The sequence below is a fragment of the Podarcis filfolensis genome (assembly GCF_964270895.1).
Source record: "Podarcis filfolensis genome assembly, chromosome: 7".
NCBI classification, from domain to species: domain Eukaryota; kingdom Metazoa; phylum Chordata; class Lepidosauria; order Squamata; family Lacertidae; genus Podarcis; species Podarcis filfolensis.
The window spans coordinates 34,933,146-34,953,410 of NC_139603.1; the positions used below are offsets into that span (position 1 = coordinate 34,933,146).

Below are 20,265 nucleotides of genomic sequence, written 5' to 3' on the forward strand. Positions count from 1 at the left end.
ACCACACTGACTGAAAAGGGAATTTGTAAGTGAGACAATGTATGTGTGAGATTCTCAGACTTCTCTGTTGGTGGCCATTCGTTCTGTGGCATGATCGTGGTACTCTGTGGTAATATCTCAATGCTTTATCAGCATGGCTTTTGTTTCAGTCTCTTGTTGTTTTTCTTAAATCAGGGATGGGTAACTTTTCCTCCAGAACTTTTCCTTCCAGGTCTGTATACCAGTGGTAGATGGAGCTGGGGCAGGGGGGAAACTGGCTGTAGCAAGGGATGCAGTAGGTTACATTCCAGGTATGCAAAAATCAGAGGTTTCTATACTTACACCTCTCCACCCACCCACCCATCCATACAAGTGAGCAAGTCAGTAAATAAGCAAGCAAGCAAGCAAGCAAGCAAGCAAGCATTATTATCGCCATACAAAAACAGACAAAAGCACTTGAAGAGGGCCTGGAGCAGGGCCATTCATGCATGTGGCCTGGAAATAGAAGGGAGGGGTCCCAAGGACAAGGTAGAGAGGCCTGGAGGGCTGCATTCTAGGTAGATTCTGGAATTGGGCTGAAATACTTTTCACAAATAACGCAAAGTGTGTTTTGGCACTATGATCACCCTTTTCTGTTCTCTCATGTATACAGATGCAACCTTCTCATGGTTAGTGGCAAATCATAGCAGCATGTGTCTGAACCCTGTGTCATCTAAATATCCCTCATTCTGCTGCCCTGCAGTGTACCATGAACATAGTCTAAGTTTTATCCATCACCACATGCTTGGTTTTTACCGCCTTCACCCTTCTTATCACTGCTCGTTACTAATGATTTTTTGTTAGTGTGTGTGTCAAATTCTCAAGTTTATCTCCCAGTTTAGTGTTTGTGCTGGTTTCTTTACATTGCTTGAGTATTCTAATATTACTTCCCCACCCCCTTATGTCCAAAGACTATTGATTGAATTGGTTATTTTTGAGCTTTTGTTTATTATTTATAAATATGAACATTGTCTTTCAGATTTTGACTTGAACTATTTCTGGCACTGGAACAAGTTTACAGATTATGTGCAATGTGTTCTGGCTTTCACTGGAGTCACAGGATACATCACTTACCTTTCTCTTGACTCAACTATCTTTGTTGAAACTCTGGGCTTCCTTGCCGTGTTCACTGAAGCCATGCTGGGCATCCCTCAGCTCTATCGTAACTATCAGAATAGGTCAACGGAAGGAATGAGGTAAGATGGTTTGCATGTCTCTTAAAATACTTCAGTCACGTTTCTGGCTCTGTTCACACACGTAATTATTTCTCATTGCTTCGGCAGCCTTCCCAGAACTACTTTGATTAAAATAGGAAAATAACACAACAACTCTCTGGGGAGGCGAGGGGGGAAAGCTGCTTGGAAAGGTAATTTCAAGCTGGAAATGGCAAACAGGGAAAAGGGCTGCAGAACTTTTCTGCCTCCACTTTTCTTTCTCTTATTGCCCCCTTTCTCTGAAGCAGCCTTTTCCTTTTTTAAAAGGGCCATTGGGTTATGGTAATTTACCTATACCTTCACCCTTCTCTCCACCCTGGGGTTTCACATGCAGGACATCCATTTGAAAATCTGTGAGTCCATCAGTGTCCAGATTCAACATTGCAATCAAACTTGCATTTGATGGCCCCTTCAGAAAAGGAAAAAAGCTGCTTCCAGGAGGGGAGGGTTGATAAGGAGAAGCAAAGTGGAGGCACAGGATATGTGTAGCTTTTCTCTTGTTAGCCATTTCCAGCTTGTTTTCCCAAGCAGTTTTAACCCCACCACCACCCTGGGGTTTCAAGTGTGTCTATGTACCCATGCAAACACACACATTTGAAAATCTGAGTGCACCAGAGTCCAGTCCACCTAGCTGTTTTCTTCTCTACAGCTTCTGGAGTTTCTCTGAAATTCATGAGAAGGACAGGAAGGGAAATAAGCCAAAAGTTAAAAATGTGTGAAGTGTATGAGGAATAGTAATTGTCCTGGCCACTGATACTTGTACTGTAGGCCTGAGAAGCTTGCCAAGTGAGCTCAGATGGAGTATCTTCCAGTAATTTAATATACTTTTGGAATATATGCTAAGGAAAGCCTGCATCACTTATAAACCAATTCCCCCGCCCCCACTTAGATCTGCATTGCAGTTGCTATTTAATAAGACTCTGGAGCTCATTTTGGGTGTAGAGTGTGTTGCAGAGCAGAGAATTTAGGCAGAGAAGTTATAATTCTATTAATGACCATTCTAATCTTGACGTCCAAGTACTAGAGCTCCCAGAATAGCACATTAGTAACATCTATCTATCAAGTAAAGAATTGCTTAATTTCTATTCATCTCAGGACTTCAGTAAGTCTCCAGTCATTTCTTGTTATAAATGAGTATTTTAATGGAAGTTAATTGTTTTCTAAGAGAGGATTCAATTTATCACTGGTGGTTAGATTATGTTTAATTTCTTTGACATCATCTGATTAAAAGAACTAGGAAATAAATGCAGCATTTCAGAGTTCCCGGATGTTAACATATTGCAAAAATGTGATGTCTGAGAAAAGGAAAGATGATAGTTCATAAAATGGTATTGGTGTCCGAAATTGGGTATCTACCTCTAAAACTTCCTTTTCTTACCAAGTCTTCTTCATCTTTAACTGCTACCACACCCCCTTTAACCATTCCTCACTCTTCCTTCATAACCATCATATCCTCACCTGCTGCCTTAGCCATTACTCTTTACCATACTCTTTGCCAGCTCTTCAGTTTTTCCTCTGCTGCAGAGATGGGAAATCTGTGGCCCTCCAAGATGTTGTTGGGCTTCCCATCAGCCCCAGCCAGCATGGCCAGTGGTCAGAGATGCTGGGAGCTGGAGTTCAACAGCATATGGACTGCAATAGGTTCCCCATCCTTGCCTAACCATTTTACTCTATCTTCCAAAGTTGCTTTGTTTTGTGCGTGTGCTAATCAGCTCACTCGTGGCCATGTAGACTATTTTCCGAAACTCTGGAGATCCACTTCTTATTTACACTTTGGGCAACTCTCTTATGGCCATTTGTCCGGTGGTTTTTGTTTTGTTTTGCTTTGTCTTTTAAAAAAGCTGATTAAGATTTGAGCTCTACAAAGGTTAATGAAAGGCGAGGGCCTTTTCTTTCTTTTTTAATCACTTCAGGAATGTTCTTTCAAAGAAGAATTGCAAAGAACCAGCCTCATTTAATCACTAAATGCCACATTGGTGTTGATGAATGGATTGCAGTTATGAATGAGGTGCACCAGCAGAAGCCGATGAGTCATGGGTCTGAGAGGTTTTTTAATGGTTGTTGGCAGCACATGCAGGGAAATCTGGTGGCTGAAACTGTCTGCTTTTGTCTTTTGTTGCTTTTTTATTTCGTTTTGTTACATCAGCATGAAACAGGAGAACAATTTTGAAATATGAACAGTTTTCAGAGTTAGGATGGTTTCTTTCAAGTAGCTGTTTATGTTCAAAGGAGTGGTGAATGCAGTAAGCAGGAACCCCTTTTTTGTTTTCTATTTTTTGGAAGGAGATGGTGTTACTTTGTAGTTCAGTGGAAGAGCAATGGCTTTGCCTGCAGAAGGTCCCATGTTCAATCCTCAACATTTTCAGTTACAAAAGGGTAGCGGGTGATGGTAAAGCCCTCTGCCTGAGAATTGGAGAGCCACTGTCAGCCAGAACAGATAATATTTGACTAGAGAGGTCAATGGTTTGACTTTATTCAATGTTAGCAGGAAATGGGGCTTGCTGTGTGAAATTTGAAGAGCATGGTAGCTAATGTGCTGTCCTCCAGATGTTGGACTCTACAACTTCCATCAGCACCAGCCAGCATGGCCAGTGCTCAAGGATGATGGGAATTGTACTCCTGTAATATTTGTACGATAGCATGTTGGTCATTCCTGCTCTAGACAGTGACTCATTTCCCAGTTTTTTTCATTAGAATATCTTTGGTTTTTTGATACCACCTCCCCATTAGGGTTCCATGATTGGGAGAAAGGTGAGATATAAACGTAAGAAAATAAATATTATTGCTTATATTTATTTGTTTGACCACATACACTTGCAGAATGCCACCAATTTGAGGGGGGTGGTATGTGTGATGAGGCAGGGCGTGCCAACCCCTCCCCCCCCGCAACATCTTCACCACCCCTCTCCAGCTCTCCTCAGAGGCCAGGTCTGGCCCTGCTCTTGCATTTTCTCAGTAGCTGCAATTTCACTAGTTGTTAGATGGTCTCACCAGATGAAAGACTGGGCAGTGTGGGAGAAGGGAGGAAGGAGAGGTTGCTGTGCAACTTCACAGAGTTTGAGCTTCCCTCTCCCCACAGTTTCATGTGATGCTTTGGAACAGTGCACTTGTAAGAGAGCTTGTATATGTTCCTGCATGCTCCATCCAGGAGCAATTGTGGCTCCAGGGGACATCTCCCTGTGATTGTTCCTCTGTGTGTGGGAAGGCCAGACTAGAACCAAGAAGCTGGAGCTGCTTGGGTAAACGATCCAGGCTGTGCTTTCACTTGCTGGTCCTCTAGCTCTTCAGCCAGCCAGGCAGCAGCAGCAGCAGCTTCAGGGACTGGTCCTTTGGAGTTTCACCACCCCATGGCAACTCAAAGAAACTCTTAAAAGTGGCCCTGTTGTTCCTCTACCCTTCAGTCATGTTGAACAATTTTGGTGTCAGTCAGCACACATTACAGTCTCTAAACAAATTACTGCTTGCAGCTTATTACCTTGTTGGTAACATTAAGCGGGATTTGGCACTACAAGGAGATTGATGAATTCGAGTGCATTGTGGGAAGCTCCTTATGTCTGATGATGGCCATGGGAGAAGAGATAAACAGTAGAGGAGAACACCATTTATGGAGTTTTATATGTCCCTGGCGTTAAATGTACCAAAGCTTTCTCTTGCTGAAGGGTGTGATTAAGACACAAAAATTAACTAAGGATATTTTCACTAGCTCTCGTGTGGAACACTTGTATTTTAAGACCATTGATTCAGGCTATGGGGAGTATTAAAGTTATAATAGGAAAACTTTAATATATTTATATTTACAAGAGAGAGAGAGACAGACTTCATATTCTACTGTAATTGAAAACCTCCTAATATTTAAATAGCATGGACAGACCGTGAAGAGAATATAATAAGACAAAGATATGAATCATTGGCATGGTACCAGCTAAATTGAACTTGGGGTTTAAATATTTTATTACCACTATAAATTCATATCTTCTTGAGGGGATTGCAAGAAGAAGGATTAAATAAATTTATATTTAATAATAGTGGGTTCTGCTGTGACCCTCAGCCTGCAAGAATTGTTCCCCAAAGCAATAATAATCTCTCATTAAATTGTTTGTAGAATTCATATTAGAAATAAGTAGAACGCTATTGCACTTGGTGTTCTCAATTGTCTCTATGAATAAAAAGGTAAATAACCCGCGCTTGTTTATGTGCACCGTGGCCTGGAGTTTAGGGTGCACAACTCATCCATTTTCATGGCCCCTGTTTCCAAATGACGTTGCTCTCCTGCAGTCATAGGGAGATATAACTTAAGTGACTGCATATAGATGTTAAATAGCATTGGATGCAGTGTAGCGCCTTGCAGCACCCCACGGTTTGCCAGGGGGCTGTGGCACAGTCACACAGTGCTGTCTTCATGACAGGTCTTGTGCCTGTGTCATTGTTTGGAGCTCTCTGACGTACCAGGAAGCTTCACAGCATTGGAAATGGGAACTTGGGTGCAATTGTGTTGATGGCTTCATGTCTTGTGCTATTCCATGGGCAAGATTGCTGACTCTGCTACCAGATACCCCCCCTCCAAAAAAAAAAAGAGCATTGGGGTATCCATTAGATTCAGCATGTATCTGCTTGGGAGAACTGGTTGCATGAGATCAAAATTCACAATATATTGTTCTGATCATAACAACAGGGTAATATATATGTGTATACATGCACACCCAGAGAGAAGATCTAGAAGCCATCTGTGTTCATGAAGCAGCTGTTGCCTGTAGGTCTGCTTTATGCACTATCCTTGGAATAAGGCTGATTCTGGAATATAACCCTGTGGGGTGAGCTGCTAATGTGAATTTAGCAACACCAAGGAAATCTAATGTGAATCTAGCAACACCAAGGAAACCCACTGCAAATGAGAAAATACCCTGGAATCCTTAGAATCTGCGTGCCACACATGTGCTACTTCATGCCAGTGTTTAACTACCCAGAGAGATGTTGACGTGGGTAGGTTCTTGCTGACTTCTGCTTCTCTGTGATTGGTAGATGAATTTGACCTTAATTCCCACCCACTCTGAGGCAAGTCCATCAATGGTAAACACATTCCAAGTTGATGTAGTTCTTTCATGAGCGTGACACAGATTTCACTCTGGATCATCTTTCTCTGCTGTGAAGCTTCTATCATATGTTATTACTGAAGGGCTGTGTATACCCCCCCAAAAAAAAGTATGCTGTAACAAACCACTGATATTATGTTATGCACTCACTCAGGGATATGGTTTCTGCTTCATGCCAATGTTCTAAAAATAACCGCCAGAGCTCTTCCTTCCCAATTCCGGTCAACTGGTTTTTGTGATAGACGAGGGCTGGACATACTGCTTCCTCTTGAGATTGTCAGTGTTGCTGTAATGCCAGAGAGATTGCTGCAAAGTGACATAAGAAATTCCTTCCTGAGGTTGTGCACATTGGCATGCCGGAATGAGTTTCAAATTTAGAACTCCTAGTGGTTGACCAACTTTTGCATCCCGTCAGCCTTTAAAGACGGACGATTACCTGCTCATTCAGGAATTCCATATTTTTAGGGTGCAATCTGATGTGAAATTGTCATAAGCTGCCAGTTCTTTTAAAAACGTCCCCATTAATAAAAGCACACTGTTTGGAAGCTTGGGACATGGATTGCAGCATTATTACCAATCTGGAATTTTGATTGCCATTAAATTCCCAACATTGCATTTTCCTTTAACTAGCTTCCTTGCTGTCTGTTTTTAATTCATGTTGTGAGCCACCTTGGGGCCCTGCATTGGGAGAAAGCTGGGAGATAAATCAAGCAAGTAAATAAAATAAATAAATTTATGATGGCACATGTCGTAGACTTTCTGCAATAAAGCCATACTAAGAATGCAATCATGTGCATAGTTTACTTACAAAAACAGCAAAGTTTCTTTCAGCACTTTGAAAACTAACACATTTATTATAGCATATTTGGGGGGTGGGTGTTGCTGCAAGAGCCTTTTAAGATTCTGGGCATCTTAATTGTCCAATGAATAACACTTGCACTGATGTTTGTGGCATATATATAGTTAGGGTGTCATTACATCGAGGAAGAGACATGTAGCGTTTTAAAATTTCTGTACTGACTTGTTCGGTGAAAGCACTCTAGAATTTTAGAGAGGAAACTATCATTCTTGACCCTCTTTGCTTCTATTTTCTTGGCAGTATTTGCATATGTGAAGAAACGGTTGCATCGTGAGCAAAAATGTCAATGTACCTTGTTGTGTAAAGGGTCAGCTGTGTAGGGAAAAACTGACAGTTCACTTCTGACTGAAGCCAGAAAAGATACTAAGGCCTAATTCACACTAAGTGATAATCCTTGGTTAAGCATGAACGAATTGCGCTTGTGAGTACTTACTGCAAAAATTGCAGCTGTTTTGCTCCTTCCTGACGAAGCACTAACCAGAACTAAGCCATGATTTGTCTTCTTATATCCACACCCAAGCTCATGGTTTTTGTCTCCCAGACAGACCATGGGCAGTAAGCAAAGAGCACGCTTTAGCTACAGCTTAAGTTTTGTCTGTAGTGAGACAAACCTTGAACGTGGGTTCTTGTGTAACACTAAAGCAAACCACAGCAGGGCTGTGGGTAGCATGATAGCGGCATGATGGTAGCAGAAGCAAACTAGACATGGTTTTTTGTACCCACTTGTTCATGCTTATCCATAATTCAGCTTAGTTTTAACATGCAAACCAGGCCAATGTACATGTGGCAGTCTGCCGAGAAACGACTTAGGCTGGAACATTTTATAAATAGGTGTTTTGTCAACATGCAAGGTTTTCTGTTATGGCAGTTAATAGCAGAATCTAGCTTCTCTGTGGGTCAAGAGAATTGACAAGGGTTAAATTGTGATTGGCCCTTTAGTGGCTATTCTGTTCAGAATTTGTCCTTAGGTGTACACCAGTGAGGAGTCAGAATTCCAGGAAGGACCTGATGACTGGTAAAATTGGTTCTGGCTGGAGGCAGTATAAGGGTGGGCAAAATACTGTTTGAAGTCTGTCAGTCATTAAAGCAGCAGTTGGTTGGTCAGAGGGTGAAGATACTGAAAAGACTAAAGATGCAGAAAGTGAGCTCAGAATCCCTGATGGCAGAAGCTTAGGGAAGCCACCCAAAAAAGCAAAACCCCAGAGTCAGTTCTCCAGTTTAACTTCTGACTAGTCAGTAGCTGGCCGCAGGAAGACAACTGTTAAGACCTTTGTGGCTAATTCCTTCAGGAGAAAGAAGACTTCAGAGGAAAACTGATGTATGTCAGGTGGACAGCAGCAGTCTCAAGAGTCATAGAATCATAGAAGTTTAGAGTTGGAAGGAACCACAAGGCTCATCTAGTCGAAGCCCAAGTGACAGTAGCAGATTTAAAACAACAGCAACTTATTTTTAACTGTTATTATACCACATACTATTAAATAACCAATCTGCAAGCAAACCATTTATTATTATTTTATATTATCTTTAATAAACTTGGCATATTTTCCAGTTCTGTTTGTCTCATATCTGTACTCTGCTACTATGTGTAGTAAAAGGCGGTTGAAGAAACAAGTTTGAGTTAAAATGCTGCATTGATAATTTAAGAGGTTTTATTTAAATTGTATGAGGCCGGGATCTTAAAAGAGTGTATAAATAGAAAATGGGATATTGTACCTACAGATATTAAACACCTAGCAACTAGAAATTGCTAAGCACCCAGAGATATGCAAACCAAATTCCTCCCTATCCCTAGTTAACCGTAGGATTCCTCTACTTAATAGGGGCTAGAGGTGGTGGTTCTCCACAAAGTGGTGGCAGCTGTTGGGAAGACAAAACCCTCTAGACCCAATCTTTCATAATGCATTTCAAGTAGCAAGCAGAAAAGTGTAAGTAATGGTTAAGTGAAAGTTCACAGAAATGACAGTAAAAATACTTGCTCAGGGCAGATGCAAGCTAGCATAAGCAGTCAGACCAGATAGATGACACTAATAATGGTGAGATTTCTACTGGGAGTCTTATAACTGAGACTAGTAAAACAAACATTTTGCACAGTGAGATGTACCACAGTGTAGTAATGACCCACCTGAGGTCTTTACCCACTAAGAGAGAAAGAGAGAGAAGTGCTGGAAAGTCATGTATATTTTAGAAATCTAATTCTGTGGCTTGGATTTAAGAAACAATTTGCCATTATCCTGGCAGCAAGCATGTAACTGAAGCAAGACCATTTGTCTGTGTTTACAAACTTGATCCAGAATAACTCCTTTGCCATTTTAGTAGCTGTATGCAGATTCAGTTTCTCTCGCAGCACAGAGTCACAAAAATCCCCACTTGCAAGATTTCTCTTTGTTATTGAGCTACCCAAGGTACATGTACTTAAGAGCTACCAAGTTGCTTAAGTGAAAATTGTCTTTGGCAAATTGGTTGAGTGTAAGTCTGGCTTTCCTGAATATAGTCATCATACGTTACAAGATGGCCTCTATGCCTTGGGGGCGAAAAGAAATCTGAATTGACCATCTGTGGAAATGTCTGAATTGGTAATCCTTAGGGAGTTTCACATGGTCTCCAGTAAAAGAGGTTTTCTTCCATCTAACATAGAATGTGTCCTCAACAATAAACCATGCCCTGTGCTAGTTTTCATTTGGCTAAGTGTCATCCAGGCCTAAGCCAGGATGACCCCTCAGATGAAAACCCCAGTGACATGAAGACTGAAGACCTTGTGGTATCTCCTGACTCCAGTGCTACCCCAGACACCCCCAACATCTCTGGAGAAGGGTCGCCAGGCCCATCAGCAGTAGAGGACCCAGAAAGACCCATGAAAGATGTTCCCAATTGACCTGCTGCTGCTCTTTCGGCTGTTGGAATACTGGCATCAGAAGATGCAGGCACTGACATCCACTGTTCAACTGAGTGTACAGCTCAAGTCCAAAAGAACTAGACTTCTCAAGAGAAAAGGACCTACTTAGAAGCAGACAACCTTGAAGGCTGGGCTAACAGATGTCCGTGGGGACTGGGTGACCAGTCTACATAACTCCCCAATGAAGACTGTTGGTTGCTGGTTGTTGGCTCTGTGCACCCAACTTCCTGTTCCTACTTCCTGCTACCCTCATTGACCCTGGGCCTTGGACCTTTGCTAATACAGTGGTACCTTGGGTTAAGAACTTAATTTGTTCTGGAGGTCCGTTCTTAACCTGAAACTGTTCTTAACCTGAGGTACCACTTTAGCTAATGGGGCCTCCCACTGCCGCTGCGTGATTTCTGTTCTCAACCTGAAGCAAAGTTCTTAACCCAAGGTACTATGTCTGGGTTAGCAGAGTCTGCAACCTGAAGCGTCTGTAACCCGAGGTACCACTGTACTTTGCTTTTGGAAACGTGCCCACTTTTGTGTTTGATTTCTTCTTTACCTCTAAACCATGCTATCTGATGGCACCCACTTTGGAACTGCTTCATTGTGATTGACCTCTGTTTCTCCTTAATAATTTGTGTTTCTGGATTGCCCTGAAATCCAGCTGCTATCTTAATGTTTCAGAGTTTAGCCAGCCCTGTCTTCTGGGGTTCCAGCTTCTACTTCTGCTTTGGCTCAGGATCAGAACCCGAACACTTAGAGGCCACTGCAAAGGAGAGAAGCTACAATGGTTTCCCATTCTCGTTAGTAGAAAGACACAGACAAGGGATTAAATAGAAATGGTTTAGGACACATCTTCATCTATTTTTGAAAGACACTTGATGCTTTTCCAGAGCAATGAATATACATGCACCTTCTTGGCAGTCCACATTACAGAAGACCTTCACTGTGGTCCGATTTGGGCAGTCTGCATAACTGGCGCTTCAATGCTTGAAGCTCAAAAATGGGTTAATTCTGTATTCAGAGATTGTTTCATAAGTGCTTCCCAAGTTTCAGGTTAAGTGCTAACCTGACAGTGTGCAAAGTGGAATGTAGGGAAATATACATTAAAATCTCAAGGAAAGAGTAGCAGGGCAATGGACTGTATTGCCTGGGGTAGCTTATAGAATAACCTTTTCTTAAATATTTCAATATGAACCCTGAATCCATGATGTCTTGCTTAGGTCTAGAAAAAGCTGGAGATGACTAGGTTTGACCATGCTTTTTTAAACATTGCAGGTGTAAATATCAATCATACTAGGTTTGACCCAAAGCAGTGCTGTCAAAGGAGATTTTAAAAAAAAATATTAGATGACTTGCAGAACTTTATAATAATGTTTAACGTTTGACTTTTTGCATTTCTGAATATTTTCTATGTTTAACTTTCTCTTGGACTGTCTTGTTTGTTTTTGTGTACGTTAATTTTGTAATGGCCACTTGCTACATACAGTAGAAATCTGACTGACTGAAGTTTTTACTTTTAATGTGGCACGTGGTATGCAAAATATAAAATAAAATGTATCTTTCCCATGGATAGCAGGGTGCTCCTTGCCAGTGCACAAAAAGTAGTATCTTGACTAAGAAAGTGAGAGGGGGGTGCTGGGTGTTTTTTTCTGAGAATAAATTGCAGTCGCATAAATATCAATTCTGTCATATTTTAAATTACATGCCTGTACTGCTGGTAAAAGGCCGGTGTGTGGTAAATGCAGTTTTATGCATTGCATAACTGGATTGTTGCATTTGCATACCGTTCTTTAAAGTAGTAATTTTGAAGAGCTCAGCTATAAGAAAGGCGCTTGTACTGGGGAGGTGTGTTGTCACTGGATACCATTGGAGTGCATTACATCGCTGGGAAGTGCTATTTTTGTTGCTTGAGCCTCTGGCAATAACATCTCTTTCAGAGCAGCTCCTGCTTCCTTCGCTCCCTCTGGCATATGTGTCGTTGCAAGACCCGATGTTACTCTTGCACCTCTTGCTAGTTAACCAGCCATGTTGCGGCTCGGTTCACCACATGCTTGATCCCCGCCTGGCCCTGCTGCTTTGTTTTCCTGACAGCCATGGAGCCGTTAACATTTCCCTAACTGATGGGTCCTTTGGTGACAAATCACAGTAACTTGGAAGAGCAGCCCGCTGGAGATCTGCAACAAATTGGGTTTAATTCTGCAGTTGGAAAAACTAAATTCTGTGAGGAGAGCCTCCTGTGATCAATACACACTAATGAAGTTGAAGCTGTGGATGTACACTGGTACCTCGGGTTACAGACGCTTCAGATTACAGACTCCACTAACACAGAAATAGTACCTCGGGTTAAGAACTTTGCTTCAGGATGAGAACAGGAATCGTGCTCCAGCGGCGTGGCGGCAGCGGGAGGCCCCATTAGCTAAAGTGGTGCTTCACGTTAAGAACAGTTTCAGGTTAAGAACAGACCTCCAGAACGAATCAAGTTCTTAACCTGAGGTACCACTGTATTAGCTTTGTGGGTTCTGGCATATACTGCTTGTTTTCTGTTTTTCGGGAAATTTGGAGGCTGCAGCAGGACTTGCATTTTGCAGAGCTGTATAGTGTGAATGTTGGTTTTGTAGGGCCATTGACCAGTTGAACTTGGTGGCAACTCCAGGAGCTGGGGATTGTCCTTGAGTTGACCATGCAGTACTATAGTGGAAGCATTCATTTTCTGTCTTAAATCTTACACTTCTGAGATTGCCAAATTCTGCAACAAGTTTTCTTGTTTGTTTGTTTGTTTGTTGCTGTTTGTTTGAAGCTTCAGAATCCTGGGTCTATATTGTATTTTATAGTCCAATATGGAAATTTTAGTGTTAGTAAAAGCAGCATTTGGGTCAGACTAAATTCTCCCCTGTTGGAATTTTACCGTTAACACAGTCTTGTTACATGTTTGATATACATGGATCGGCACATTACATGGTTGCTAGACACTTGGTAAATAAAATTCGAGTTCTACACATTCTGGACCTTTTATTTTGAAGTCGGCGGGATTTCAAAGTCTCCTTAGCTTATTCCCAGCTTGTTAAAATGCCTTCTTGTATCTTTCATTAAATGATTGCATTGTTGCATATCTCTTCCCCCTTCTACTAATGGAGAGGAAAATTGTTCCGTAGAACAGCCGCTCAAAATGGGGAAAATAACCTTTGTGAAATGAAATCCTCCTTATCTGTCCATGCACTTGGCTTCTTTCTTGCTTCCAGGCAGATTGTGTGCTACTTCTAGCTTCCTGCCTATCTGGGGTTTCTTTCTCCCCCGGTTTCTTTCTCCCCCCCCCACCCCATCCTAAAAAAAAGAAAAAAAAATTCTTAGCGGCTGTTGGACTTCACAGAAGGCAACGCTTTATTCAGCTTACAAAAGTCTCTTTCTCCCATATGAAATTCTGAAATGACTGAATAGGAAAAAATGGTGTGTCTGCAAAGCTAGCCTGGTTTTCTTAGATATATGCCAAAAAAAAAGTCATTCCCTTATTCATCAGGGAAGCTGAGTTTGTGCAGTGAAGAGACAATAATATCATAAATGGGGGCACACATGAAGCAGAAATTTCCAGTGTCACTAATTGTATGAGATGAGTTCCTGAGTGGGCATGGAGTGGGGGCAACTTTCCCTTTTTTTCTCCCTGGCCTCTGGCCAAACACACTTTTACTAAACTGGAGGGGGTTGTAACTGTGCTGCTTTATCTTTTCTTCCCTCTTAAGTGGGCTTGAAATACAAAGCATTGATAAATGAGTAAGAATGACTGCAGCATATTGAAAAAATATGTGGCATTAACTAAAACATCAGAAAATGTTTTTCTTTTGTATTTATGTGCAAAAACTCAGGGCTGTGGGGTTGGGTGCACAATATTTTTTAAAGCAGCATTTAAAAAGCACAGTCAAATAAGACGGTGTGTGTGTGTGTTATAAATTGCCTAGGTTTATTATTGTTCAGGGTTAAAAAGAAGTTTAGGATGTCCATGTATCCATTTCTAAGTTTTGTCTTGCCTCCACAGCGCTTCCCATGGGTTGGGATTGAAGATGCGTAGTGAATATTACTGAAACACTGTGTAGAATCATTGCTGTTCTTAGACTGCACACAATAGAGCATCAAAGGCTACCATAAACACTGTTGTCTCAATACTTTAATGAGAACGTCAAAGCATACATAGGGTTTAATGTTGGAGCTTATGGGTTACTAAAATGTTGAGAAATGCTCTGTGCAAGTACAATGGCAGTCTTCCTTAAGGCAGAAAGCTGTGCAACCCCCTGCTGCACTTTTGATTGCTGTCCTTGGTATCGATTCATGCAAGAGAGCTGTATCTGCATCCAGGGCTTTCAACCGTTTCCCCGTGTATGCCCCATGTGGTTTGTGAGCATGTAGCTTGTTTTCTGCTAGTCCTAGCATGAGCAGAACGGACTGCAGTTACATTTGCAACAGTCATCACCAATGACAGTAGCTCGGGATCCTATGATAAGTTGCCTCTTCTTCTATGAAGTCCTTCCTGTTTTGCTTCTGGGTTTTCAGGCACCATCCCCAGGAAACTGAGATCTCAGAGCATCTTAAGTAGCATGTGAGAGGATTGCAACTCTCGTAGCATAAAGACCCTTCCTTCAGGATTGATCATTTTAAAGCATTAATTTATCTCTTGCATAAGCTTATTTTGTGATCTCTATAACTGGGGGTTTGTATGAAGTGTATGCACAGCTGTGATATTTTCTCTCTCTTCAAAACACAAGTTGACTTGTGTTTAGGCTGTAATCCTGAGCCCTCTTAATACAGATTAAATACCATTGAATGCAGTGGAGCTTATTTCTTAGTTGCCACGTTGGGGACTGTGCTACACATCTCATATTTTATTTTACTTATGACTTGTATTGCACCATAAACAAATAACCATATCCCTAACATGGATCTTCCCTTCTTTTTCTGGACTGCTGTCAACTAGAGTATAAACTTGTCTCATTTCACTTTTCTCTTTGCTTCCATTTTCTTTCTCACTGGTTAGAGAAAGGCTGGACGTTTTCCCTGTTTTGTCACACACATGGTTGCGTCTGATTACTTGTAAATAAGATCTGAAGTGCTCATCGCTTTCAATTATATTTCATACACATTGCATAATATATTTTAGGTTATTATAACAATGAACTCCAAAGCTTTTACTGGGCGCTGCTTATAAATCCATTAAAAATATGTCCATTTATAATGCATTAAGACTGTTACAGGCACTTAAAAACTGGCAGTGGTTTTGACTTTCATTACTGAGAGTGTGTTAATGAAAATTTATTTTTTACATTATAAAAGCTATCTCCGACTTCCTTCACTTCAATATTATACCTGAATAGAAAGAAAAGTTTCAATAATATTGTGCTTTAGGACTCACAAGGGTAGTTTATATGAAGTAATGAGTGATGATCAAGGTACTCCTTCTTTTAATTATTTATATACTTGGAGACACTGTCTTATTTCTTGGTATGTGTGCATAATCTGATTGTCTAGTGAGTTGGAATAAGCTATAAACCAATATAAATAAATGGAAGGGGGAGTGAACCTGGAAAGCTCGAGTTAAAATTCTATCTTATGCTCATCCAAAGCAAGCCTTTATGACTATCTTGGTGCTAAAAGTAGAAAGATGACTTCTCTCTTCACATAAGCCTCACTTAAACCAGGAAGGCTCTATTTAACCAAAGTTTTCCATTCCACCCAAGCTAGGAAACTGTGTTTGCCAGTTTTGGAACCAGACACAATCTTTAAAACCATGGTTTGAAGTTGGGTTAAGAGTCTGGCTTTTTTGAAGATGGTAACCATAGTTATCTGCTTTGGGTCAAACAGGAAACTGTGGTTAATTGGATACTTTCTAGCTTAATTATGATTTGAGCTGCTTGTGTGGGTAAAAAGTTCATGCATTAAGCCAAAATATAAGGATCCAAACCAGCTCATTCTCAATAGCCTTGGGTTAGTCACAACTGGTTTCAAAAGCTAAATATCATGGCTTCTAATATAGGAACCTGTTTATGCATTTGAAAAATTAATAAAAGTGTGTGTGTGTTTGAAAGAGACATCTTGCTTTCTCTATTTTATGTACTGTGACATTCTTTGGATTTTTAGTATGAACTATATGGCTTATGACTGGCTAGTCTGCAGAAGAGTAGACAAAAGCTCCCTCCACATTCATGTTAGATTTTCCATGCATTATAGGAGAAGATAATAAAGTTTGCTGATGATTGTGCTTTGCTTATCCTAACTGTCACTCATATTTAATCAGTTACAGTTACTGTAGCTATGCTACGGTTGTAATTCTTTGTTTCAGTTTTCAATTTTTCCTCTTCTTAAAAGTGCTTTCCCTTTCTCTCTCTGTTAAGTGTCAAGATGGTGCTGATGTGGACCAGTGGTGACACCTTCAAGACCATGTACTTCCTTGTGAACCAGGCTCCCTTCCAGTTCTCTATCTGTGGACTTCTACAGGTCTTTGTGGATATGGCCATCCTGTTGCAGGTTTACTTCTACAGCTGCTACCCACAAAAGCCAGCTTCACACACAACACACCCAGCCAGTACGAAGGCACTTTAAAGCACAAAGTGGAGGCAGCTATCAGTCAAAATATTTGGAGCCAGCCTTGCAGCTTCACTTTCAGTTGTAAAGACTGTGTTTCTGATGGGCTGTAAATAGAAGCGTCCAGCATGGAAACCTAGCCAGGTATCAGGCCTGGCATTGTTTTTAATTATTTGCTTTCCTTGTGTTCCAAATCCATTGGAATGGATTTTTCTTTTTGGGGCTCACATGAGGGTGCTTTTTAAATATATATATATATATATATATATATATATATATATATATATGGACATATCTATAAGTCTTATTCACTCATCACGCTTCGTATATATGTGCTTGTGTGAGTGTGTGTATGTGTACCTACTCAAGGGCTGGATGTTTTTCAGTGCTATTTAAAAAAAATTCAATCACAAGAATCGGAGTATTTTGTCTGAAGCTTTTACCTATTTATATAAAATGTATAAGGGTCATACTTTTGGAATGTCTGTTATATTTCAGTTAGGACTCATGAAAGCAATGCAGTTATCGGCAGAAATGTTAAAATTGTTTTTTTCCAAATGGTGACAGAGGCTGCAGCTAGGAAGAAAGGGGTAAATGAATGATGTAAAGAAAATGTATTTTATTCAGTGTAAATGTGTTAAGCACACACTGCTGGACCAGTGTGTCCAATTAATAGATCAAAGTGTGAGGTGTGGTTGTGGAGTGGGTGATGCTATGGCCAGATGAAAAAAAATAATGAATTGACATTCAACTTGTTGCTGTGAAGAAAGAAGGGAAGGAAGGCGTCTAATACAACTCAGCCTTCTTTCTAAAGTGGCTACAGTCATAAGAGACCTGAGGAAAAATGCCAAGCAGGTTCAGAAACCCTGTAGAGGCATTGCCAAAAGACCCAATGAAGGATTTATGACAGTAGCCATTTGGAAGGGGTAAAGCCAGAAAGAACCCAAATGTGTAGCCTAGGCCTTAATCTGAACTCTCTGTGCCCATATATGTTTGGCGGTGAAGCCAGCAGTGTTACATAGCTGAGACTTTCCAGCATGGGCACAGTGAAATGCCTTCCGACATACAGTCTTAAGCTGCACTGAAATGGGAGCACTGTCTATATAACTGCATCTTAATCTAAAATAAACTACCTGGGTGTGCGGTCTGCTCCAATAAATGAAAGGTAGACCAGGCTAGGCAAGAGCCACTCGGAGGAAGAAGAGCAATTGCCTAGTGATGAATAACACAGCAGGCCTCTTTTTCAAAAAGAAGGCTGAAACATGACACTTTCCTTAGTATTATTTAATGCCAAATGTCTTCTTTGCATTAGCCAAATATTGAGGAGGAAGAATCCTAACAGTATTTCTAGCCCTTTAAGATCATGAAGATTGCTTCCTTTTTGCAAGTTCCATGGCCAGTAATTGAGATAGTATATGAAATACAGGTGGGAATTTGTGTTATCCACATGCGACGTAGATGAAGATTGGGGAAAATCTGTACCTAGAGTGTGTTTGCCAGTTTCAGACTTGCATATTTCCTTTACTGAATTCAGCAACTGCACAGCTTGAACTGTTCCACTTTTCAAACCACTCCTCTTTGGCCGCTTGCCAGGAGGAACCTGCTTTGACCCGGTAAGGAATATGCAGTCATGCTGTTTCAGGAACTGTTTTCTTCTCTCCACAAGCCATGGTTGTCCAGAAACATATATTCTCCAGTGCTAGATGAAACTGCTACGTGGATGATATTTTGGGTCAGCAATAGACACCTGTTAAAATGATTACTTTCCTCCACTAAAACATTTTCAAAAAATGGATGAACTTGATGCACCTGCACATCTGATCTACGAAAGCTGTTTTTAGCTGGACATCTTCCTCGTTTGATACATTTGGCTGTGCCAAATCTTCTCTGTACTGAAAAGGCAGAGAAGTTTCATAATTGTTATCAGGTTTTTTTTAAAAAAAGGAAAGGAAAGGAATTATTTGCCTTCTGCACTTGCACATTTGCTTCTAATTTCTTCGTCTGTTGAGTACGGAACAACCTCAAAACTGGCTGGACTTCCTCTTCTAACCAGTTAGACACTCCATGTCTGAGGAGCAAATTGTCCTGGAGATCAGACTGTTCTTTTTTAAAAGAAGAAAGAGGAGAGGCTACTACCACTCTGCAGTAGCTGTATGGATCTCTTCCTCCCTATCTGGCATATAAACAGAACCTCAGGAAAACTGTTTTATTGAGAGCTTAGTGTGAAGCGCTATGGTTGACCTCAGACTTTGTGCTATTGATTGGCTACCATGCTTGTTCCCTAATGCCTGAAGTGACCTTACCTAGCTGATGTTATGTGGCATGGCAGAATATGAATGTTTAATTGCTCTCCTTTTCACAAATGTTCTGGCTGTGTTAGAACTTCTGGGCATTTGTCTTTTAAATTATAAATTTCCACCACAGTTCTATTTCCCTTGTATGCTGCTGTAATGAGGATTGTATTTCTACTTGTACAACAGGATTTCATAACAGTAACTTGCAACGCTGTGCTTTATTTTTGTATGGGGCAGTCTCTCCCCCCGCCCAATTGCTCTTTGAAAAGGGGCTTAAGACTCGGCTAGTGTGTGTTAGCTTAGTCTGTGCATATCCCCCATGCCTCTTTGTTTAACAAGTATTATTGATGGTAAAATTGGTAATATTTCCCAGGACGCTGCGCACAGATTCACAGTTAGATCTGTTAAACTGATAACCATTTGTTGTCAATATCCAAACAATTTTCTTCATGCCAGGATTGCCGATGCCAGAAGAAAAGCCAATAGAGTTGTGTCTAAAAACGCTACATTCATCTGTGGCATCTAAACAGGAGCTGGGGAACCCATGAATCCCAGATTTCAAGGTATTTAGGGAAAGGCACAAGGGCTGTTTTCAGGCATGCCAGTTAACAACAATTCCAGTGGGACCACAGCTATCTCAGGTGTCTTTTAGACATTCTCCCAGGTGTGTAGGAGTGCTAGTCTGTGATCGGCTTCTATGTGCCTGGGAGAATGTTTAAATGACCCAGTGCAAGTTCTGCAGAAAAGACCCGTCACTCTTGCTCCATGGTTGGATCATTGAAACATTTTCCCAGTCACAAGTGAACTAACTGCTTGCATACAAACAGATCCCACATATCCAGGAGACCATCTAAAGGGCACCTCAGTGGTCAGTGAATCACTGGCTTAAAAAAAATACAGTTCTTTTTACAGGTAAAGAAATTGGTGTAACCACAATCGCATCAGAGTTGAGAGATTAAGTAAATCTTAAATCCATCTTTCTGCTGAATGTATGGAATATCTCAATGGCACTAATGTTGATTTATCAGTTGCATTTTTTAAAAAATAAACCAATCAGTTGTGCACAGAATTTGTTGTTGTTCCTTTCAAATGTAAGATAAAGAAGTGCCTTTTGGCGGGGGTTCAGCATGTCAGTAGAAATCAGTTTGTCTCACCATCCTACAAATTGATGGGGTGTGAATGAGCGCCAGACACCATAAATTGGTTTCCTAAAATAACAGATCATAATTATTATTTTATCATTTGTATAGCCTTTTTTAGTGTACATTTTGCTGATAAAGTTGAGTGTCTTGTCTAGTGCTTCAGCTATCTAGTGGAACGTAGCTGAGCAAAGCTTTCCCCC

At 40.9% G+C, this 20,265-nt stretch overlaps 1 protein-coding gene across 5 annotated transcripts in view; it reads left to right on the forward strand.

Moving 5' to 3' along the window:
- The window catches only part of SLC66A2 (solute carrier family 66 member 2), a 59,348-nt gene extending 39,356 nt beyond the window's left edge, over positions 1 to 19,992 (forward strand). For 3 of the 5 annotated variants that reach the window (XM_083624071.1, XM_083624072.1, XM_083624073.1), the window contains 2 exons: positions 998 to 1,214; positions 16,440 to 19,992. In XM_083624071.1, the coding sequence (XP_083480197.1) occupies positions 998 to 1,214; positions 16,440 to 16,647 (425 nt within the window). In that variant the 3' untranslated portion in view covers positions 16,648 to 19,992. The remainder of the gene's footprint in view (positions 1 to 997; positions 1,215 to 16,439) is intronic. The other 2 variants (XM_083624075.1, XM_083624074.1) reach the window with 2 other exon arrangements.
- The last annotated feature ends 273 nt before the right edge of the window (positions 19,993 to 20,265 follow it).